This window comes from Primulina eburnea, chromosome 15 (genome assembly GCF_022965805.1).
Source record: "Primulina eburnea isolate SZY01 chromosome 15, ASM2296580v1, whole genome shotgun sequence".
NCBI classification, from domain to species: domain Eukaryota; kingdom Viridiplantae; phylum Streptophyta; class Magnoliopsida; order Lamiales; family Gesneriaceae; genus Primulina; species Primulina eburnea.
In genome coordinates this window covers 18,451,034-18,475,827 of record NC_133115.1, presented here as the reverse complement: position 1 = coordinate 18,475,827, position 24,794 = coordinate 18,451,034, and the positions used below count along the sequence as shown (strand labels likewise).

At 39.3% G+C, this 24,794-nt stretch overlaps 1 protein-coding gene across 1 annotated transcript in view; it reads left to right on the top strand.

Moving 5' to 3' along the window:
- LOC140815733 (two pore calcium channel protein 1A) overlaps positions 1-24,794 on the top strand; it is a 48,131-nt gene that overhangs the window by 12,040 nt on the left and 11,297 nt on the right. Inside the window, exons 6-10 of the mRNA XM_073174791.1 lie at positions 9,424-9,484; positions 9,663-9,829; positions 10,304-10,409; positions 11,133-11,210; positions 20,041-20,102. Coding sequence (XP_073030892.1) covers positions 9,424-9,484; positions 9,663-9,829; positions 10,304-10,409; positions 11,133-11,210; positions 20,041-20,102 — 474 coding nt within the window. The remainder of the gene's footprint in view (positions 1-9,423; positions 9,485-9,662; positions 9,830-10,303; positions 10,410-11,132; positions 11,211-20,040; positions 20,103-24,794) is intronic.

Below are 24,794 nucleotides of genomic sequence, written 5' to 3'. Positions count from 1 at the left end.
AACACTCACTGCGAAGCCAATGTCCGGCCGAGTATGAGAGAGGTAGATTAAGCGCCCTATTAGTCTTTGATACCTTCCCTTGTCGGTTGGAGGACTTCCGGAACTATTTGTGAGCTTAACAGTTGGATCCATTGGAGTAGCTGCCGGCTTACATCCTAGCATTCCGGTCTCCTTTAGGAGATCAAGCACGTATTTTCTCTGAGACACTGAAATCCCTTGGCGAGACCTTGCGATTTCCATTCCCAAGAAGTATTTGAGAGTGCCAAGGTCTTTGATTTCGAATTCCCTTGAGAGGACTTGTTTCAGCCGAATTATTTCTGCCTCGCAGTTCCCTGTCAACACAATATCATCCACGTATACTATAAGAACCGCGATCTGACCTGCTGGAAGGTGGTTGACGAACAAGGTGTGATCTGTTTGGCACTGCACATATCCATCCTTCTTTAGAACCCTAGTGAACCGTTCGAACCACGCCCGTGGTGATTGCTTCAAACCGTATAAGGATTTTTTCAGCTTGCACACTTTCCCATCCGTGGTGTTATCCTCAAAGCCAGGAGGAATGTCCATAAACACCTCTTCTTCGAGGTCTCCGTTTAAGAAAGCATTCTTGACATCTAGTTGGAATAGCGGCCAATCTAGATTAACGGCGAGGGACAGGAGGACTCGGATCGTGTTAAGCTTAGCCACCGGAGCAAATGTTTCTTGATAATCTATGCCATACGACTGAGTGTATCCTTTTGCGACCAAGCGAGCTTTAAATCTCTCTATACTCCCATCAGCATTGTGCTTTACAGAAAATAACCACTTACATCCGACAGTTCTCTTGCCAGTTGGAAGGATTGTGAGATTCCATGTACTGTTCTTCTCAAGGGCTCGGATTTCCTCATAGGGGGCAGCCCTCCATTTAGGATGATTGAGAGCCTCTTCGATGGATACGGGCACATCGATCTTGTCAACTTCTGAGATGAAGGCACGATGTATAGGGGACAACCTATGAAGTGAGACAAAATTGCCAATAGGGTGCTCTGTGCATGATCGCACGCCTTTCCTCACTGCTATGGGCCTGTCATCATAAGGGACCGTTACTGGTCTAATAGGAGTGAGAGAGTTATTACCTTGCTGGTCAGCCTCTGGTCTCGGTTCCGGAGATGGTATTGGCAATACAATCGGCATGGGTGGATTGGCATCACGTGGGCGACGAGTATAGACTTGGAGGGGCCGTGTTTCAGATTGAGTTGGAATGTGGTCCTGAGTTACTTCGGGAATTGGTGTAGGTTCAGAGGGAATGATTACCGTGTTGGTTGTTCTGATAGGAGGGCTTGGAGTTGGAGAATTCTCATGCTGCAGTTCTATCACAGATTGTGACTCCCCCTGAATTGCAGGACGAGAATAGAGTGGGGTTTCCTCGAAGAAGGTAACATCCATGGAGTTGAAGATTTTCCTTGTGACTGGGGAATAACACTTGTACCCTTTTTGGTGTGAGGAATACCCAATAAAGACACATTTAATTGCTCTCGGGTCAAGTTTTCCTCGGTGATGTTGGTGGACATGGACAAAAGTAGTATAGCCGAATACCTTGGGTGTTATGGTAGAGAGGATGTGTGTGGCAGGGAAGACATCTAGAAGAGATTGACATGGGGTTTTGAAATTGAGGACTCGAGACGGGAGCCGATTGATCAAGTAGGCAGCAGTGAGGACCGCCTCTCCCCAATAGTATTTTGGAACGTGGGAGGTGAATAAAATTGATCGAGCAACCTCCAAGAGATGTCTATTTTTCCTCTCAGCAACTCCGTTTTGTTTTGAATTGGTTTTCGAGCATGTTTTTGAATTGAATTGAATGAACAATTTGTATGTTTCTGATTTTTCCTTCATTAGGAATACCCAACAAAGTCTTGTGTGATCGTCAACAAACAAGAGAAACCAACGTGCACCAGAAATATTGTTAACCCGAGACTGGTCCCCATATATCACTATGGATAAGTGAAAATGGGTGAGACCGTTTATAGGGAAGAGCAGAAAAGATAGTTCTTGTGTGTTTTGAAAATTGACACACATCACACTGAAATAAATTAGCACTTTTATTGATGAATAATGAAGGGAATAGTTTCTTTAAATACATGAAATTAGGATGTCCTAATCGATAGTGCCACATCATAATTTCACTATCTTTATTGGAACTAGAATGTAAGCAAGAAATAGAATTTAATTTAGAAATAGCTCTGGGTTCGGAATTTGAGTCGTCCACACTGAGAATGTATAGCCCTGATTTGCATTTAGCATTGCCAATCATCATCTCCGAAGCCGAGTCCTGAAAAATACACATGGTGGCAGAGAATTTAGTTATACAGTTCAGGTCTTTATTGAGTTTGTGCACAGACAGCAAATTACAATCAAGATTGGGCACAAAAAGAACTGATTGTAAGGTAATGTTCGGAGATATCCGCACAGTTCCGGTGGCCTCAACTCTGGAACTAGATCCATCAGCAATGCGAACTGTGTGAGTAGAGGTACATGGACTGAGAGACTGAAATAGTTTTTTGTTTCCAGTCATGTGATCCGAGGCTCCCGAGTCGACTATCCAGTATTTGGACAAATCATTCAGCGAATGCAAGGCAAAAGAAATGTTACCTCTATGAGCCATTGTTCCAGAACTGATTGTACCAGAACTGGTTGTTGGAGAATTGTTCTGATGGATGAGCTTGTGGAGTAACTCAAGTTGTTCTTTGTTGAACAGCTCTGATGTGGTGGTACTGTTGTCGGAGGTCACGTTGTTGGCTCGGGAGTCATGAGTCTGAGGATTACGAGGTTTCCAATCAGCGGGCTTTCCGTGTAACTTCCAGCAGTTCTCCATGGTGTGGCCGGGTTTCTTGCAGTGGTCACACCATGGACGTCCTCGGCGAGGCCTGTTATCAGCAAAAGAGGACTGTCGTCCACGAGCAGCATAGGCGATATCATCCTTGGAGGCATCAAAGGAGACGAGGGCAGAGCAATCAGAAGTCGAGGTAGTGGATGGCTGTTTCAACATAACTTTCTGACGGCTCTCTTCACGCCTTATTTCAGAGAAGGCCTCCCGCAGACTGGGAAGAGGCTTGGATCCGAGCACCCTGCCTCTGACTTCATCTAGGTTCGAATTAAGACCTAGTAAAAATTTGAAGACACGTTTCTTCTCCACAATCTGTTTGAACCGGATCTCATCTTCTGGGCATTTCCATTCATATACCTCGAAAAGATCAAGACGTTGCCAATATCGGGTTAGTGAATTGAAATAGTTGGTAACAATCATATCACCTTGGCGAAGATCATGGAGGAGACTCTCAGTTTCAAAGAGCTCTGAGGTGTTATCGCTGCTGGAGTAGGTTTCTCGGGCTGCCTGCCATATCTCCTTGGCGGTTGAATAGAGAAGAAAGTTCTCCCCGATCTCTGGAGCCATGGAATTGATTAGCCACGACATAACCATGCTGTTTTCTGATTTCCAGGTCTTGTATTCCGCCTTGGCTGAATCTGGGCGCACCACATCTCCAGTGAGGTGATCATCCTTCCCTTTTCCACAAATGAAGAGCATAACTGATTGTGACCATTGAAGGTAATTTTGGCCAGAGAGTTTGTGATTTGTGATTTGTGATTTGTGGAGACAAATGGTCGGGATTGCCATGTGAGGATGTGGTTTCCGATGAGGAAGGAGGGTTGGTTAATGCCATCCCGTATTTAGTCATGGAAGATTGGTTTTAGAGAGCCTAGGCTCTGATACCATGAAGAAAAAAAAATAGAGAAATTCTTCTCACTTATTCATTCCAACGTACAAGCCCTAAAATATATACACAGAAGAGGAAAAAACTGATCCCTTAAACATAGGATCTGCTGCAACAACCTTTTAGCCTAATGCTGATAAATAAACTCCTAATAAAATGCAACAGACTAACAACATAGAACAAGTCTAAGGAGATAACAGAAGTACACGTGCATAATAAATTACAACTGAATAAATGACAAACTTCTACAAAAATTTTATACATGCTCGTTATTAGAGTGATTGGCCTAAATTCCTTCACCTTGACCGCATCTTGTTTTTTAGGGATCAGACAAATGTAAGTCTCATTGGATTCCCATTGACCACGCCTCCTTCAAAGAATTCGATAAACACCTTCAGTAAATCCTCTTTGACTGTCTCCCAACAACTTTGATAAAAAGCCAATGTAAACCCGTCCGCACCTGGAGCCTTCGATCCATTGCTATCGAACACCGTTTTAATCTTCCTTCTTTGAAAATGGAATCTTCAACTCCTCTGAATCCACCTTACTGATAGGGCTCTACTCCAACCCATCGAAACCCTTCACCATCCGATTTGTTATAAAGATTCCTACAAAAACTGATTATAGACTCTTCAATCTGACAAACCTTTGCAACCCCATACCAATATTCCAATTCCAATTTATCTATCATTGATATATTCCTTCGATAATTCAGCAAGGCATGAAAAAACTTTGAGTTCTGGTCCCCTTCCCTCAACCATCTTTTACTTTTTGACTTTCCATTTGAAACAATCTAAACAACATTTCTTCCATTTCGCACCTCACTATCCTTCTTTCCTCAGCAAAAATATGCCGAGGATTGGTCGGATATCACGCCAAGTACATGTGGTCTAACTACAGCAAATCGGCATATCCCTGAAGTTAGACCACATGTACTTGGCGTTCAATAAAGGTGGATCGTGCAGTTCCACCTCGTTGATCAATTTATTGAAACACGACATCCTCGTAGTTGTGGATAGGTTGTTCATCTTTTCGCTCAAATATCTAACCACGTTAAAATCTCCTCCCAAGCACCATTGTCACCACAAATTGTCCCCCCCACCAATTCATCCCAAAATAGTTGGCTTACGTCCGTAAATAGTTGAGAACCACCATTTGGTATCATCATTAAGTTGGATCTCTATTGAGATCGAAAACTCCCTATCAAGTTATCACTGACCACCATCACTCCGGGATCCCACATCACTAGAATACCCCTTGATCTTCCTATCGCGGGTTAGAAAACCCAATCAAAAAATCTAGTCTTCCATAAACTTGGAACAAATCTACAATCTGGCGTCTTTCTCTTGACTTCTAAAAGCACAACAATGTCCGGTTTTTCCTTACGTAATACAATACAAATTAATCCCTTCTTTCTTGCTGCCCCTCCCCCCTAATATTCCATAAGCATATCTTCATAAAAACACTTATAATCTGAATGCACTGCCGAAGCTTCATCCTCATCTTGGAACTTATTCCCCAGCTCAGCCCCTGTAAAATTTGATTTTTTTTTTACACGGCTCAGCATCTATCCTCGGTTGCCCTCCTCCGCCTAAAAGGCTGCTAGACTTCCCCAGAACGGAGAAGGAAGCAGGAAGAATAGAATGAAGATCGAAAGAATGATTTAGAAATGATGATTGAATACAAGAGAGTACAGTACCTCTCCCAAGGTTTCGCATTTCCTGCTGAAGTGCCCCGGTATTTTGCAAAGGACCATGTGAAGACGAGAACAGCCCTTTTAAATCCGTGACCTCATGCTCAATATGTAAGTCTGGTATGACCCTCAAATCCTTGTTTGATCATGGAATGGATAGGTGATCTTCTGAAATCACTAACCTCTTTAAGGGCGATTATTTTTAAGATCTTAACCACCTTTCCCCCTAATGGAGGTGCCGACAAAATAGTAGAAGTAACTGGTCGACACTCAGCCTCCTTAGGAAGAACAAGAGTCTTTTTATCTTTCACCAAAACCTCATTGATGCCCATCCTGATACCTTCCACTCTATCTCCTAAATAAGGTTCATGCTCTCGCCTTACATCAGATTCATTGACGGCCATATTAGAGCGACTGGTGGATCCCGCGACTCCGTCTTGTTTCCTACAAATATTTGAATTGCCCCATCCCGCAAACATCCTTTTACCATTAATCACGACCTGAGCGTACGATTGACGTTCGTAATACTCATAGGCTGCTAAATCAATAGAATCAACCTTGATTCTAATCTCTATAATCCATTCTTTCATGGAATTTGCATCCCATTGTTAATAAATCCTCCTTCAGTAGCTCTCACCTTAATCTTTACTGCCCCAAGATCTCTTCGCATGATCCCCGAGGATTTTGAAAGTTTCAGAAGATCACAAGTTCCAAGGTAGACCAAAAATCCTAACCCAACTACTGCAACATTCGTAAACCATATACACCCTTCCATAAAAAAATAAAAATAAAAACGTCTCTCGAGGTTTACAAAAAATGAATACCAAATAATTAGCCAACGTATTTGATATTCTTTTCTAAACAAATTAAGACCGATTGGCACTATGATGAGCTGTTTTCTTCCGAGCTGGTTATATTTGGACACTTCCAATAAACTTCCTCGTTCGTTTGTATTTCTTTGGGTGGTAAACACAGCATAGTACCCCTGAACTGATTGAAAGCCGTACACGTTGATGGAGAGTAGATTAAGTCCTTTAACTTGTAGCATATCCAATATGCCCCTTTTCGATCAAATTCAAGCACATAACTCACATTCCTGGTTCTCTATGACCAACAAATCGAAGACCCCCACTACCCAAACTAAACAGGAACACTTTTTGTTCGATCTTCACTTCTACATCCCATTTCTCATTCCTTGATGAATGAAACTGTCTCCGCTGCTGGAATGGATCACTGCTCGGACCGTACGTCCCCGCAACGTTACTTGAGTTAAGCGAACCAGAGGAAAGAATCACGGAGTGTGATTCTCAATGACAGGCAGCAGCAACAGCAAAGGGCAGAGGAGCGACAAAGAAACGAGGGCAGAAAAGATAGACAAAGTCCACCAGCGAAGGTGGTCGGTTGCCTGCTGTGGATGCTAACAATGGGAAAAGAGAAACAGGGCGAAAGAGGAAGAAAAAAACAGAAGGGTAGGACACCACCGACTGCCAGCGGTCGGAGCCATGGTGAAGGACGCCGGAGGTAGGCTGGAAAAGGTGGGTTATGGAGTAATCTGCCGCAACACTACAGGAGCAAGAGGAGAGAACATTTTCAAAAAATTATCGGCAAGGGATGTGGGTTAGAATATAAATGCGTAAAATTCGCTTTCTGAGCTGCTAGCAATCAACACGTGATGTGGGTTAGTATGGAAATGAGTAAAATTCTAAGTGTTAGCCGAGCTGACCATGCAAGCCGAATAGTCATCCGCAGCTCAGCGATGAGCAGCCACGAAATCTGTAAGTGATAGCCGATCCAACCAACATAGCAGTAGAGCAGTTGGCAGCTCAGTGATGAGTAGTTATCAAATGCCAAATTGATAGATGACCTGCTAGCTCAGAAAAAAGAACATCGGCAGTGGAGCATCAATTATTTTACCATGAACACTCAGTAGCTCACCTAGAAACACTGGGTAGGAGTTTTCTGGATCCAAAAAAACTCTCATCAGTCTGACATAGAGACGAGTTGGACAGTCAACAACAGTGATAAGTCAAGACCGCATGAGATTACTGTTACGATATCAGATTTGGCAAGATTTATGCAGATTTAGCCAATGTTAATCCATTAATTCCAAATTAAGAATATGATTCTTTCAGTATGAACATAATATTGAATAGTCGGAATAGATTTGATAAAGTCTATATTTTGTAAATTAGTTATTAGTAGGGGAGGCTCTAGGGAAGAACTCAGTTTGGTAGGAACCGGGTTAAGTCCGAACTCAATATTCAGAACTTGAGAAAGACAAACACTTGATCAATTTTGAGACAAATTAGGAAATGAGAAATCCCATTTATGTTTCTTTGTGCCAAGTAAGTTAAGAGGATCGTCAATAGGTTCGTCATGGTGACTCGACTTCTCTGGTCGGGATTTCGGTGGGTTGGGACATCTTAGTTAGAGTAATCTCAGCTGTAATGGACATCCTGCAATTGAGTATGATAGCTCTCTTTGGAATTTTCTTTTATGAAGGGCGAGGAGACGGTGAGCCACTCAATTTGCCTTGATATTGTAGATTCTTGACTAAGATAAATTTGAGTAAGATAGAAAATAGTAGATTGAATGTTTAATAACCACCCTGACCATTTTCTAGGAGGAATTGGTACTTCAAGATCAACAGACAATTATTCTTGTTTTGAGGTTCCTTCAATTTCTGATTGCAAACTGGATTTGAAAAGAATTGGACCATATCTCCTTTACAATTTTGCAAAGTAAATACTGATTTATAAACACTATTTTTCATTGAATTAACTGGTCGAGCCAAAAACGATTGAATTTTAAGCATAAAAAACAGAGAAATTTTCTCTTGTGAAGGAGGATGTATGCCATTGACAAAGCAAAGTCCCTCCTTTTCCTTAAGTACCCGAAAAATAGTTGTGACCAGAATTGGATCCATTCGGTCTAGGATGGGTGATCAATATAGATAGGCTCTCAGGACTGGTCAGAGTTGAGGTTGGAACTGAAGTTACAGCAACACTAGAAGTCATGTAGCCCCTGACGAAGAATTTGATGTTGAGAGTATTACAAAGAGCTTGAGATCAGAAGCGTGCGAACACTTAAAAATTGAACAAATGCTATAAACAATCCTCGAGTGAAAAATAAAACTTGAAGAATGAACTCCTCTGTTGAGCCAGGTAACTATTGAAAACGCATTCGGTGGCTCTAGGATAAAGTTTCAACGGTCATACAGCCTGATAACATTCAAGTTAAGAAAGGTCTTAGAACAGCGAGCAAATTTTTTTTAATGTTGAAAAGATTTTGAAATTTTAAGACCTTGAAGAGGGCATTCTATTGATAAGGTGTGAGGTTGTTAAAACGGCTTCACCCTATAAATACTGCATTGGTGAATCGTGCCATTAGAATGCAGGTGAGGGTCAATAGCTTAGTTCAAAAGCTCGCCCATTGTTACTTGTGAAGATTATGTGTTGACACTAGTTTTTATCATGGTCCTGCTTGGAAAAAAACCAAAAGACGATCTGATTTCTTTGGGTAAAGGGTTCGGTTTGGGAGTTGAAACAAAAAAATTAAATAAAATCAACCCAAAATTAAAATGTGGCACCTCCTATCTCTATTTAGTATTTTTACTAATTTTAGCTTTTCTATTTTTCTAAAATAATCAACCCATTTAAATTGACTTTATCTATTCCACATCCATATTCTTCATTATTATTTATAAATATTACATTTTTTAATTATTTTAGTTAGCTAGGTGATTTAAATTTATTTTATTGAAGTAAGTCGTTATTCATTTCTAATCTTATTTGTACTGCTATTGATTTTATCCTTTTAATTTTTAAATGTGTCATAACCTTTTGGGTTACCCAAAAAGAATGCAGTATTATATTTTTTCCTCATAAGTAGATGTGGCATCATGCAATCTCATGTCGCCTGTTGAGCTACATTTACTAACTTATTGATTGATTGATATTTTTTCCTTTTAATTGACAATAGGGACATAAAAGATAGCATCATCCTCCTGGCTGGAATGCTCGGCACATACCTTAATGTTCTGGTGTGTCTGCTGCCATAAAACACACTTTTCTCCTCCTAAATTTAAGATATAATAAAGACTCGTGGATAACCAAAATACATACCTTTATGATGAATTTGTCTATTATTTTGAATGATGATATTTAATGTTCGTTTCTTTTCTGGCCATTGCGGGATGCGTGGCGGGGCATCAAATGCAGGCATTATTTCTTTTATTTCTTCTGTTCTCGAGCTGGTTGGCGTACGTTATCTTTGAAGATACTAAACAAGGGAAGACCATATTCACATCATATGGCACAACATTGTACCAGATGTTTGTTTTATTCACCACTTCCAACAACCCAGATGTTTGGATTCCTGCATACAAGTAAGAGGCTAAATTTGGATACTATGTTTTACTATCTAGAAGATTTCATGGCTTCGATTTATGCACTACTGAAAATTTGCATAGACAAATGTGTTCCGATTCAAACTAGGCCACTTGGGAACATATTCGAGATTCGGATTTTGAAATTAGTGCTTGATAGCTGAATTTGGGATATTTTAGTTAAAAAAAAAAGAGATAATCTAGTGGTTGTGAATATTTTAACCCATGTAGAGAAAGTTCATTTTTTAAGACAATATAATGAAAATTTTCAACTGTGAAAATTTTTCGAGTGGCGACATTGTTAAAGCTTCCTTTAGCATTGGTCAAACCCCATAGAAACGGAGAAGAGTTGCTAAAACTGCTTGGAATTATTGGTGCTTCTTATGTAGTTATAATTTAATTTTTGTAGTCCTTTTATTTTCCTGCATTAGTTTTTTAACTTTTTCTATTCCACTCACATATTTAATCTTGCAGGGAATCGCGTTGGTCTTGCCTATTTTTTGTCCTCTATGTGCTGTTGGGTGTTTACTTTGTCACCAATTTGATCCTTGCCGTTGTGTATGATAGCTTTAAGAGTGAGGTATCTATCCTTCTGAGTCATTGCCTATGGCACCCTTTATAAGTTTCAGTTGATAAACATGGCATCTTTATACATATGGGGATGGTATTGCTTCCTCCGTCCTCAAACGCATATCACATTGGTGTTTTCAACTACTCCGGTTAAATTTATCAAATGCAAAAATTTGTCAGCTTTAGAGCATTTGAGTGTTAATAACTATTGATCAGGTTCTTGAACTGGTTAGGCTGTTTTAGGGTGACAATGGATTTGGTACTAAACCTGATTGAGTTATCTAGAGAGTGCAAGTTAGAAGTAACAGGAAAAGGAAGCGAGAGAGATTCTAATCATGCAAGCCTACATGCGTGCGGAATGTTCTTAAATTAGAGAAGTTTTAGCAGGCTAAAATGCAGATTTAGTTGGATCAATTTGAGAGTCCAATATGTTACATTGTCATACTCTTTGCCCTTTGTCATTACCTTATTGGCTTTTACGTGCTTAGTTAAACAGGACAGAAATGTGAGTGGAGTTATTACTTATTTAACTATAAATTTAAACTGAAACTATGACTGTAATACTTAGACCAGATATAGAGAAATGCATGTTTTAGGTAAATGTGATGTCTGTTTTTATATAACGTTTGGTACACTCCCTAAATTCTACCTCGTGCCTGCCACCTTGTGAATGCGGATATATGGTGCATTCTTAGATTTAAAGCTAGTCATGTCATGATTTTCCATTTTTTAGCTTGTAAAACAAGTGGCTGAGAAGGATCGGAAAAGAACGAGGATACTGCAGAGAGCCTTTAACATACTTGATTCTGACGTGAGTATAATTTTGGTTCCATTTTCTAATTGAATTTTGATTCTCATCCATGTTTTATTGATTTTGTTGCACAAAATTATTTTATTTTAAATATATTGGTTGAACCCTATTTATGCAGCATAGTTCCTTTCTTAACTAAATCTATCTCCCCTCCCTTTTGCGTTTGCCTCTATTATAGGTAATCATTTCGGTACGTCATAGTGTTGTATGTGTGGGACCTCAGATTTTCACTCTATTGTACAATATTTATTTGAGCACATAAAAAGTCTGCATTCTAAAATAAAAAATTAAAAATCCTAAATTAATTTATAACCATTTCAATCCATTATTAAATGAAGTCTATTCTCACAACATGCATATAAAGAGCTTAACATCTAAATAATAGAATCAAGTTTATTTTTAAGTGAAATTTAGATAACAAACCTGGGACATCTCCCTGGGGCTATTGAATACGAATCACTTATAAAAATGACCATACAATCTCAATATACAATCATTAAAAAATACAAATCATCACAAGAAAATACAAAACTCGAACGCTCGCCTTTGGCTTCCAAGCAAAACTCTCGTCCCCAACCAACACTTGAAAAGTGTTATTGTTATGTGTAAAAACGGGGATGAAAGTATGCATATAGTCACATAAATAATCAAATGAACATGCTTCTGAGTAGACAAATGGATCATATCAATTAACCCATTAAAATACATGTTACCGTTAATTTTACACGTCATAACTTTACTCCTGAGAAAGGATAATCGCACTCAAGCTACCAAATCAACTCCCACAAATTATGTGCCAAGGTGATATGATTCCTGGTGAACATGAAAAGCAGACTCGAACATTTGGAAGAAAATGAGCCCTCAATCCAAGTACGCAACGAATCTTTAGTTTTGTCCCAATCTTTGAAACAATTATATTGTGGTTTCACCCTAATAAATAACACGAGAATAACAATTGATCTCAAGTGAAGTTTCAAAGAACTCGTCTTTGACAATGCGCGTGAAGAAACAGTTGGTCAATGTTACAAAGTATTAAACTTTGATTAGTTTGATTTGAAAAACACACAAGATGTAGCAAAACCAAAACTTTGGAATTTTCGAAAGATAAAATCTCAATAATAATCAATTGTTAATCAAAATTTCCATCTTGATTACATCCCAACCTCATAAAATCTTAGGTGCGTGTTATTTTAAAATTAATCGAAGGAAACTACATCTATCCAAATAGTTACAGGAGAATTCCACGTACACAAGATGATCTTTCGACTTGTAACAAAATTTGAAGTGAATTTAAAACTGTCTGAAACATTCAAACCATCTAAGTTTTGAACGAAATCAAACCTAGTAATTTTTTGAATGCTAAACAAGGTCAGATTTGAAACTTAGTTAACTACTAAATATTAATATCCCATCCCTATATCTTTTGAAGAAGTGAAAAGCTTAAAAGCATTCCTTTTATTTTAAAAGAAATCAACAGCCTTAACATTTTGCCAAAGCTTATAATTAACTTAGATATTTTCATTTTAAAATAAATCATATTTAATTTCCCAGTTTAGTCGTAATACCAAGCGAAATCTGAAATAAAATAAATATTTTCTAAAGCTGAGAAATAACAAAGTCAGTTTTTGGGAATCATTAAACAACTATCAATTGATTATGCAATAATAAGCCATAATATAATAAAAAGCTTAGCCCTAGAGAGAGAATAATTTGAAATGCTCTCCCTCTATTCTATTTTTCTACCGTTCGCGTCAACCACCGTTCGATCGGCTCTTCCTCTTCCCGAGCTTTGGTGATTGCCGTTCCTTTCCGTCACCGGCGCCGGCTTCCGGGCGTCGGCGGCAATTTCGTTGTTACTCTCGTATTTCGCCGATTTGTTTTGGCTTGTTCTCGTTTCCTTCGGTTTTGTCAGTGGGCAGAATATTTTTTCCGATCGAAGTCTGTGCAATGGGGTCGTGGAAGAAGGAATCAGACGCTGGGTACAGGAGTCGCGATGAAGTTATACGCATTGAACACAAATTCTTCAAGTTGCGGCTGGGAAATGGGGGTGGTTCCGTTTGGTGGGAAGAACGAACCAGGTCTGCGAGTTACAGTTTGGATTTTGATCGTGAGGTAGCAAGATGGGTTAGCTTGAAATTCGATGATTTTGTCAAATATCCCTCTGCAGCTCCGGATTTCCAGAGATTCAGGGGAACGAATGCGATCTTCTCAATGCAGAAACTGGTCAATAAACGAGGCAGTTTCATCGAATTGACCAAATTCAGTCACAACGGACGAAAGCAAGTTACAATTGTGCCTAGTGGATATAGCTTTAGGGGATGGAAGAGTATATCGTCCTCATTAAGGGTGCTGTTGGCAGGGAAATATCAGGGAAAGAATATTCAAGCTAGGATGCAACGAGGTTTCGCCCCAGTTAGAGTCAATTATGTGGAAACACATGATAAGGAAGAGAAGGGGAACCTTAGCCACAAGGAGCAGTTAGCTACGAAGCCTAATGGACATCAGACAGTGATGAGGAATTGGCAGGAAGCGGTTGTGATTACTAAAGGAAGGGTGAATATCACTTGGAAAGTTATTCAAGAAATTCTTTGGAAGTCCACCAACAAATCGGTTGAGTTGTACCCCTTCCAAGCCAACAAGGCAATGTGGTGGCCTTCTAGCTCGGAAGACTTGGCTTATTACATCAGGCTGAAAAGAGGTTTTTTTGAGAAAGGGGTGACATTGGATTTCGAAGGATGGAGACCTGACATTAATACGCAAGAGAGGATGCAAAACTGTTGCAACAGCTGGCTACAAGTGTTCGGGGTACCTTGGAACCTTTGGTCTAACAACACTTTCAAGATCATTGGAGAACAGTGTGGGGGTTTGTTGGCCATCAGTCATGACACTATTCTTTACCGTAACTTGGAAGCGGCAAAGATTAAAGTTAAAGGCCTTGAAGGCGGGTTTATTCAGAGTGCGCTGCGTGTCCCCTTGGAAGGTGGGATCTTTGATATCAGTATCAAGGTAGTTTCTTTTGACCCAAAGGCATACGAACATTACCAACGCCAAACATATGCACAAGTTCTGGTGAATGGAAAGAGGAAGATTGCTGGTTGGGGAAACAAATACATTGATAAAGAACAGAGATTGGGAGCTGAGGCAACATCTAACATTAAAGGCAAGGAAGACCCGAGGGAAACTTGCGAGATCGAGGTGCCATTGAATGATAAACAGAGCCCTACAGTGGGGAATAATGGAATAGGACCACAAACTCATCGAGGCAAAGTGTACAAAATCTTGACGAGAGTTAGTCCGAAAAGTGCTTCGAATTTCAAACAAACTCCTATCCAATCGATCACTGAAAGAGGAGAGGAGGAGGAGACAAAGACGTCTAGCGAGGGTATCGGAGCAACCAGGCACACAGTTAAGAATTTCGAGAAGGTTTATTCAAGGAAATTTGTAGAAAACAGTGGTCTTAGAGGAAAGGAGGTCAACGAGGGTGAAGAGAAGGGCACAAGCTTCGGCTTTACCGAAGGTGAAGAACCTGGCGGTTTCTATGAACCAGACAATGGAGCAGTAATGGAGTTCGACGATTCGGAGGATGACTTGCTCGGAGATGATATTGATTACGAATTCTCAGACACAGACAGTCATGGCACTATGAAATCAGAAGACTCGATCAAAGGGGTAGAAGATGTTGAAATATTGAAGGAGATGTTCTCTTCACCAAAAAAGAATGATGCACATGCCGAGTTACATCCACTTGAAAACGCGACGTCTGCTGTGGGACATGTACTAACCAATTTTCATTCATCCATTCTCAATCATTCCTTCAAGCTTCATTCATACTTTCCTGCGTCTTTCAATGCTTTGGGGTTGTCTAGTGGTCTTTTAGGAGGGGGGGGGGGGGTGAGAGGGTGTTTGAATTGCCGGGTTACGGGAAAGAACTTTTCGAGGGCCAACAGGAGGTAAGGTCAGGGAGAGTTGTACCGGAAAAAAAGGCAGTCTGTGACGCTGGTTTATGTGGGGCAGAGGGGAAGGTTCCAACCACAGCCTTGAAGAGGGAATTGCATAGGTTGAAGTGTGGAATTAATTATGAGAGAGGTTCATCCTCTAAGGGCACACGTATTTCTTTATGAAAATCTTCTCATGGAATATAAGGGGTGGAGGAAAGTCGAGGAAAAGAGAATTGGTCCGCAGGATGATTCGAAAGGAAAATCCAGATATCGTGGTACTTCAGGAAACTAAAAAAGAATCTGTTGACAGATGGTTTGTGACTAGTTTGTGGAAGTCTAGATTTGTGGATTGGGTCTGTTTACCGTCGGATGGGCGTTCGGGAGGTATCCTTGTCATGTGGGATCCAAGAATGGTGATGGTCAGAAATAATTTAATAGGCGAATTCTCCGTGTCAGTTGAGATAGAGACGACCGATGGAAACACGTGGTGGTTCACAGCAATTTATGGGCCTGTAAGGCCGGGCGACAGGAGAGATTCTGGGATGAATTGGCAGGACTCAGTACTATTTGCGGGGAGAAATGGTGTTTGGGAGGAGATTTTAATGTGGTCAGAAACACGGGAGAAAAGATGTATAGCATTTCTAACACTACTAGCATGTTATGCTTTGATATGTTGATAGGTGAATTGGGCCTCTATGATCCTCCACTTTTGAACGCTAAATACACGTGGTCTAATTTCAGGGATGATCCGATTTGCTGCCGATTAGACAGATACTTATTTTCGACTGGTTGGAGGGACATTTTTCCACACTCCAGACAAAACGTGTTACCTAGAATTACTTCGGATCACCACCCACTGTTACTTGACACAACGAAGGCGAAATGGGGACCTGCCCCCTTCAGATTTGAGAACGTATGGTTGACACATCCAAACTTTAAAGATATGGTCCAATTGTGGTGGAATGAGGGGGAGGAGCAAGGGTGGGAGGGCTACAAGTTTATGAAGAAACTCAAAAAATTGAAAGTTGATATATCAAGTTGGAACAAAGAAGTTTTTGGCAATGTGGGTGTTAGATTGGAAGAGTTGAGGCACAGGGTTAAGCTTTTGGATGAGTTAGAAGCCGAGGGAAGATGGACTGAAAATTTAAGCCTACAAAGAAGAAATGCGAAATGTGAGCTGGAAAATTTGACTTTTAAAATCTATCAAATGGAAAGTCAAAAAGCGAAAGTGAGGTGGTTGAGGGAAGGTGATCAAAACTCCAAGTTCTTTCATTCGATGTTGACAAACAGAAGAAATAAAGCAGTTATAGATAAGATGGAGTTGGAGGATGGGACTTTGGTTACGGAGGAAAAAGAGATTGAGGAAAACATCGTTAGATTTTATAAGCATTTGTATAGGAAATCAGAGGGGGATGGGGGAGGATTTGATGGGTTGGAGTGGTGCCCTTTGGAATTGGGTGCGAGAGACGAGCTTGAAGTATCTTTTACCGAGGAGGAAATCAAAAAAGCAGTGTTTGAAAGTGAAGGATCGAAGGCGCCGGGACCGGATGGATTCACAATAGCATTTTTTCAAAAAAATTGGGACACGGTTAAACAAGACTTATTGAAGGTATTTGCTGAATTTCACAGTGGGGGAGTGGTGAACGGCATCACAAATGAAACGTACATATGCCTCATTCCCAAGAAACAAGATGCTGTTAAGATAAATGATTTTAGACCGATAAGCCTCACAACGAGCTTGTACAAGATAATTGCAAAAGTGTTGACCTACAGAATCAAAAAAGTGTTGAGCTTCACAATTGCAGAAAATCAATGTGCCTTTATCAAAGGAAGACAAATAATGGATTGTTGCCTTGTTGCTAATGAAGTGGTTGAAGAATACCGTAAGAAGAAAAAAAAGGGGTGGGTGCTTAAGGTGGATCTGGAAAAAGCGTATGATAATGTTGATTGGAGATTTCTTGATTTTGTGCTCGAAAAAAAAGGATTCGGCGTTAGATGGAGAAGGTGGATAAAAGGGTGTGTGTCTAACATATCGTTCTCGATTTTTATTAATGGCAAACCAAGGGGGAAATTTAGAGGGGAACGAGGACTTCGACAAGGAGATCCTTTGTCCCCTTTTCTTTTTAACTTGGTCATTGACGCTTTGGGGAGAATGGTTGATAGGGCTAAGGTTTTGAATGAGGTAAGGGGGCTGGTGGTTGGTAGGGGTAATGTGGAAATCTCCCACATACAATTTGCTGATGATACATTGTTTTTGGTACAGACGGAAGGACATGTGAGGAAACTAGTGGAAATTATCACTTTATTTGGGATGAAATCGGGATTGAAGATCAACTTTCAAAAAAGTGTGGTGTTGGGAATTGGTTGTGAGGAAGAGGAGGTGGTTGGTTTGGCCCAAACGATTGGGTGCAAAAAAGATGATTGGCCGATTAAGTATCTCGGATTACCTTTGGGAGGGAAACCGACGACTCTTGATTTTTGGGAACCGGTCCTTACAAAGATGACCAAAAAACTCTCAAGCTGGAAGAAATCATTCTTATCAAGAGGAGGTCGGTTGACCCTCATCAAAGCTGTGCTAAGTGCAATGCCTTCTTATTACATGTCCTTGTTTCGAGTGCCAGCGAAAGTAGCAAAAATAATGGAAAAATTGATGAGGGATTTCTTGTGGGATGGAGCGGACGGGGATAAAAGTTGTCACGTTGTTGGATGGGATCAGGTTTGCAGGCCGAAGGATAGGGGTGGGCTAGGTTTGGGGAACATCAGATTGAGAAACAAAGCTTTACTAGGGAAATGGTGGTGGCGAGGAAGGGAGGATAAGGAGCAGTTGTGGATGAACGTAATTACGAGCATTTATGGTCTTCAAGTTAATGGATGGGATTTGGGTTTGGCTAGGACATCGACTTCTAGAAGCCCTTGGAAATATATTTCTCGTTCCTTCCCGGCAATTCAACTGTTGAGTAAGTGGGTTTTGAGAGGAGGTAATTACATTAGGTTTTGGGAGGACGTTTGGGGGGGAGAGAGTCTTTGTCTCAAAGATCGATTTCCTTCTTTGTTTTCGATTTGTACCGTCGTCAATAAACCTATTCGTCATTTCATTGAGGTTTTTGAGTTAGGAGACAGTCGTCATTTTCGTTGGGATGTGCGTTTTAGAAGAAATCTTAATGAAAGAGAGTTGGGGGATTTTGGTAATTTATTGGGTGTCATTCATTCGGTGACTATCGAGTTGGGTTCGGAGGATAGAAAGGTGTGGTTGGGAGATTCTTCGGGTCTGTTCTCAGTTCGTTCTTTTTACGAGTCATTCTTTCCGATCCATAACTTTCCAGTTTTCCATCAATACATTCATATTTGGAAAGTTCCTATCCCGCAAAAGATTCAAATTTTCTCGTGGACTGTCGCTTTGGGCAAGTTACAGACCTCTGATTCGGTGCAAAGAAGATGGCCATCATGTGCTCTACGGCCACAGTGGTGCTGCTTGTGTCAAAACAGCGACGAGGATCAGGATCATTTATTGCTGCATTGTTCTTTCTCGAGAAATATTTGGATTAAGGTGATGCAAGAGCTGAAATTTCTTTGGATTACTCCGAGGAGGGCCAAAGATATGTTCACCATAGATCCGGGTTTTGGCAAGGGGGCTAGCGTGGATACTTTCTGGTACATGGTTGTTCATTACACGTTCTGGACAATATGACTAGAGAGGAACAACAGAATTTTCAATGACTCGTCTACCTCGGAGGACAAACTTTGGGAAATGCTGAAATTAAGAGTCGCACAGTCAACAAGGAATTTAAAAGAACTAGGACATCTAGCTATTTCAGATGTTGTTAGGGATTGGAGTTTTGTAACAATTTAATTTTATGTTTTGATCACTTTTAATTCGCGGAATACTCTTCCGCGTCTTTTGTTTGGACCTTTAAAATTTCTTTTGAATAAAATAATGTTTCCTATCAAAAAAAAAAAAATAAGCCATAATATGATCTCGACCACATGCATCCAAAAATGTCTTATTTCTACTATATTCTAAATCATGATGTTCTATGATTAAACTCAAATTTTGACAGTACAAACCCAGGAATTAAACAAACTTTAATGGGTTATTCGATCGAGGAAGAGAATTTGTTCGCCTGTTCTGTTTTTTTTCCCTTTCCATTCTACCCTTATTTTTCCTTTTTACAGTGCAAAGGTTATGAGTAAGAGTTTTATTTGTTTTCACATTGAGTATTTTAGGGAGGGAATTTGTATGATACTCGATCTCTGGGCTCCTATTAAGCCTTATTAAATGCAAGCTCATTTAGAGGTAGTAAATTTATTCCATAATTTTATTATTTATTGGTTACACATTCCTACCAAAATATTGCTACATATTGTAAAGAATAAATAAACTTAACACAAATATGTTTATTTACTTAATTATTTATTTAAAAGGTTGATGAGTGCCTCATAGAAGCCATGGATACAATATTGTGTGTGTAAAATATGTGATACTATCTAGGCTAAAGATAGCTGTAAAACAAGAAAAATATTGATTTCAATATGGTAAGTAGATGTCAAAAAATCTTGTGATTTTGAAGGAGGTTTCTTTGGGGGTTGGTTCGTAATCCACAAAAGAACGGGGTTCATTCTTTATCATCAATAAAGATGTTTTTCCATTCATTGTCTGATGTTGATACTGTGAAGCATCGAAATGACATTGTGATTACTTATGTGAACCAAATCTTATACTTCTGTTTCTTTCTTTTGTAAACGAACAAGTGCAAGTTCCTCTCTCTTTCCTTAGAAATCAGGAAAATCATAGCTTATCAGTGTTGAAAAATCGCAACAAAATCTTTTCTTTTCTCTTTTTGCTTTCAATTATTACGTCTTGATATTTTTTTCATGATTTTGGTAATTGGCAGAATCATGGTTACCTTGACAAAGATCAATGCATTCATCTATTTGAAGAATTGAACAATTACAGGTGGAGTTACTTTTTTTTTTTTGTGATAAATTGCACTTGCGAAATGTTGTTTCCTGCTTCCTTGAAGCATTCATCTCCAGTTTCCATTCTAGTGATTAGATATACATTAATACTGTTGATATAAGAAACATTTTGAGACTCTGCAAGATGATGAGGTGCTTAATCATATTTGACTGCTGAAAGATTACCCTGTCAGCACTATATGTATCTGGAAATAATCAATGTGAACACATCAGGAATAATTTGTTGGAGACAACCTTCACTTCTTGAGGTGAATTTTTCATCATAAGAGTTGTCGTTTCAAAACGATTTCTCATTCCTTTTTCAAAAATATTATCTATTTTCTCAAACAGTGAACATGTCGCATGCTAAATATCCTGTTTTAATAACTCAATCACGCTTTTTTCTTTCTTCTTTGACGGATCAAAACACAGTCTCTACTGCATCATCGTTACAGATCACTTCAGTTTTAAAAATTATTGTCGAAGCACATCATAAAAATTTTAAAAGAAATATCGCACAGAATATTTTTAAAATTTTGAGATAATAATGCTGAAAATAAGATCCTAAATTTATCTCGCAAGTTTTGTTGGATAGAAACTCATCCATCTTTCATTTAATTTACACTAGTTTTTTTCCTAAATCATGCATAATTAATTCGTCATAAATAAACTAGCATAAATAATCAAATAAATGAATTCCATAATATCCAAAACCCTTCATGCGGAATAAGTAAATAAAGCAATAAAGTCTAAAATTAAACTCAATAAATTCTAGCATCCTAACAACAGTCTATAAATAAAAGCGATAATCCATAAAATCATCAAAAGTCTTTTACATATGTGGAATTTCTAGGTCTTTGGGTATGCACTGCGCCTCCCGGATGACTCGATAGTCCACAACTCACGACTCAACATCATCATCACCTTCAACCATTCAAACCTATTGATTCTCATAACTCAGCATGCGCAAACCTAATATAGTGAGTACATACATATACAATCACATTAATAAAAATTACTTCTACTAAAAATAGTCTCTTTCATGCAAACACGAAACCTTCAAAATAAGCAACTTTTGAAATCATGCGTAGATATGAACATTTTCTCTTTAAAATAACATTTTTAGGTGAAGTCCGATCCTCGAAAGTGACAACATTCATTCGATTGATCAATCTATAAACCATAGTACTAGGCCGCCGGGTTCAACGTCCACTTTTTCGACGATCCCACCTACTATCATAAAAATAACTTCACCGTTCACTTCTTCAACGGATCCATCATCATTGAGATTCGCGCCCCCGTTTTCGACGGTTCACTCCCTTTTCATTGCAAGTTCACCGTTCTCGTTTTCAACGGATCCTTTAGTACTTTTTCGTGACAATCAATTCACATTCTTCAAAAATATTTTCCTTTACTTTATCATTTCATATAACATTCATAACTTTCCATATTCTTTAAAAATTCCCAAAAAGATGCTTTATATAATTCATATACGTCGAGATTGCTAAAATAGCATATACATGCAAAATACGTTAAAACTTCTAAAAATATCATATATCATGCATATACTTTAAAACTTCTAAAATAGCATTTAACATGATTTGGAATTGTTTAGGAAGTTGCAAACCGCCCTCGACTTTCCTCGAACTGACCGCAGAAGATTCAACGCTATTCGTACCCGGACGACCTTAAACTTTGAATCAAGGATAATGACTCGATTTCAAAACTTTAAAAACACCCAACAATATCCAGTAGCTTGCTGAAAATTCAATCTTAGGACCTACGTTTCAAAAATGACTCAAATTCGCTTCCCAAATGGCTCGTTTACCGCCGTTTTCGCTTTTTGGTTAAACAAATGACAAAACTACCCTTCCGACTCGAACCAACCCGAGACCAGACCTTTATTAACATCCTAAGACATAATATAAGCTGCTGGAAGTCCCCAAGCCCAAGCCAAAACCGAACATAGATTTTAAATTTTAAACTAGGCTCAATTCGTCGTTTTTTTGATACGTTCGGGCAATTTACGACCCCGAACGGGCCACGGCTCGAAACGACCCCGAACCAGGCCCTAGACCCCTTCCTTAGACACTGAATAAAACCATGGTTAGGACTTTTCGGACACAGACTAGACGCTCAAGGCTCCAAACTCCCCACCACAGCATCCCACCGAATGGCTCTTTGCGTGCAGCCATGGTTAAGCCTTTTCGGACACAGACCAGACGCTCAAGGCTCCAAACTCCCCACCACAGCAGCCTGCCGAATGGCTCTTCGCGTGCAGCCGAGGAACAAACGCTCCAGCGGCTGTGGCTTCCCTTGACTCGACTTTTGGCTCACCCTAGACTCTCACCAAGACCTTAAGGCAAGTACCTAACCACTGGACCAGCCCTTGAACCAACCCCTCAGCCCTAGGAAACCCCATGCACCAAAACAGCACCCCATGTGCATGTCCGTGGTGTTCCAGCTACAGCGCTCACCCAGCCCCTCTTAGCCCTGACCGAACCCATCATGGCCCTCCCTAGGACTCTAAACCTTTGCTCAAGACCATGGCTAGGACCCCATGCAGCCCCTATGATTGATGGAGCCCCAAACCACACGATTTCCCCCTCTTGGCCTCGTGCGATTGCGTGCAAGGACAGCAGCACCATGCGGCTCCCTATACGACTATTGTCCCTTCCAAAACTTACCCTTAACTACTAGATCCTCACTTGCATCTAATGGTTTGCATCCCTCCTTCAACAATTCGTCAAAACATTAAGAATCCTTGTAAAAGATGAGATGCACATGCAATAAACTTTGAAATCAACATCCTCATAAACTTTTAACACAAAATCATAATTCATGCAATAATATGGATTGAATGGTGCATGAAAAAAGGTTTGAAAACATGCCTTGTTCTTTTTTCTTACGATATACAAGAGACGGAGTGACGAGAGATGAACGGGACGCAAAGCTTTCTCCCTTCCCCTCCTTCCTCTAGTGTCCTCTAGTGTTCAGCCCTTCCTAGGACTCTAGTGTGTGTGAGTTGTGTGTGCTAAAGGAGAAAGTGACGTGAATGAGGATGTAGGGTGGCTAGGTTTTATTTAATTAAGTCTTTAAGTTGTCTAGTGGACTTAAGTTTACATAATGGGCCCTATAATTAATTAATTACATCATTGCTAATCTAGGCCAAATAAAGAATTAATTAAATACTTAATTTGTCCACTAAAGAGTCACAACAATATAAAGAAAATATTTGGTGCTCATTTTCTAGCAAAAGTTTGTTACTGATTAAATTCGTCCCTTACTACAAATAGATTGTCGCTTTCCTAATTTGGACTTACTAAATATAGAGTTTCTATTTATGACTTTCTAAAAGTAGAAACTTTATCCAAATCGTCCTCGGTTCTCTCGTCTTTGTTGTACATCGCGTATTCGACTACAGAAAGTTCACATTCATAACATTCGATTAAATAATCATTAAACCATGCAAATACTTAAACATGCTTCTATACCACTCATTTAAATAATTTCAAATAAATTTTCATGCATGCATGTGCATGTAGTTAGTGTGTTCGGGTTTTCGGGCGTTACATTCACATTTGTATGGGAAAACCTAATAACATGGCGAAGCAAGAAGCAACTTCTTGTTGCTCGCAGTAGTTTCTGCATTAGCCCATGGAATTTGTGATGAAATGTGGATAAGAAAACTACTAAGCGAATTAAAGGTAGAAGAAAGTTATCCAGTTGAAATCTTGTGTGATAATCAAGCAGCCATTAGCATATCCAACCAGTCCACCGTGATCAAACTAAACATGTTGAGGTGGACCGTCGCTTCCTTAGCGAGAAGATTGAAAATGGAATTATCAATATCAATTACATCCATACACAATTGCAAGTGGCATATATTCTGAAAAGGCACTCTTTCGTCCTAATTTTGAAGATTTGTGTTCCAAGCTAGGCATAATGAACCTATATGACCAGTTTGAGGGGGTTTATTGAAAATCAGATCCTCTTTTTATCTCATAAGTTTGGTATTCATCTATCTTTATTTGTATTGGAATTCTCAGGATTAGGTTGGGTTATCTTCTAAGTTTGTTCCTGGTTTGTAGTATAGATTTAGAGCAGTATTTTCTATATATACTTTGTAAAGCACTCTTCTTTTTTCTTCAAGTGGCATAATATGTACGTTTTCCCCATTCTCTCTTTACAAACTACAAATAAATACGGCCTTGGCTCTTTAAATTTTGTGAAATCTGAAATTTCTTTTCCTAAGTAATGGAAGTCTCTAGATGAAGAAACTATTCTTCAATCTGAATTTTGGTCATTATAATGCAGGAGCTGTCTATTCGAAATACTTACCAATAAATTGTGGAATCATCAATATTAAAATTTTAAAAAATGAATTATATAATTCTGACGTCAAAATTTCTGAAGGGCATGATTTGTCACCCTTGCAATTGAATAAATATGCATCAATAATGGGGATTATGAACTTCGGGTTTGCCTTTGAACTTGTCAAACTGTTAGAATTGATTCTTGAGATAGGAACTTAGCCCACAAGGACGTAACATTAACGATGTGATAACAAATGAGACTATTGTAGATTGCTAAATATTGATAAACTTTGAACACAATTCTACTCGCCCAAAATTATTTTAGTGTTGGATAGTTGAAGATTGCTATTCTGTTGAAACCAACTATAAAGATA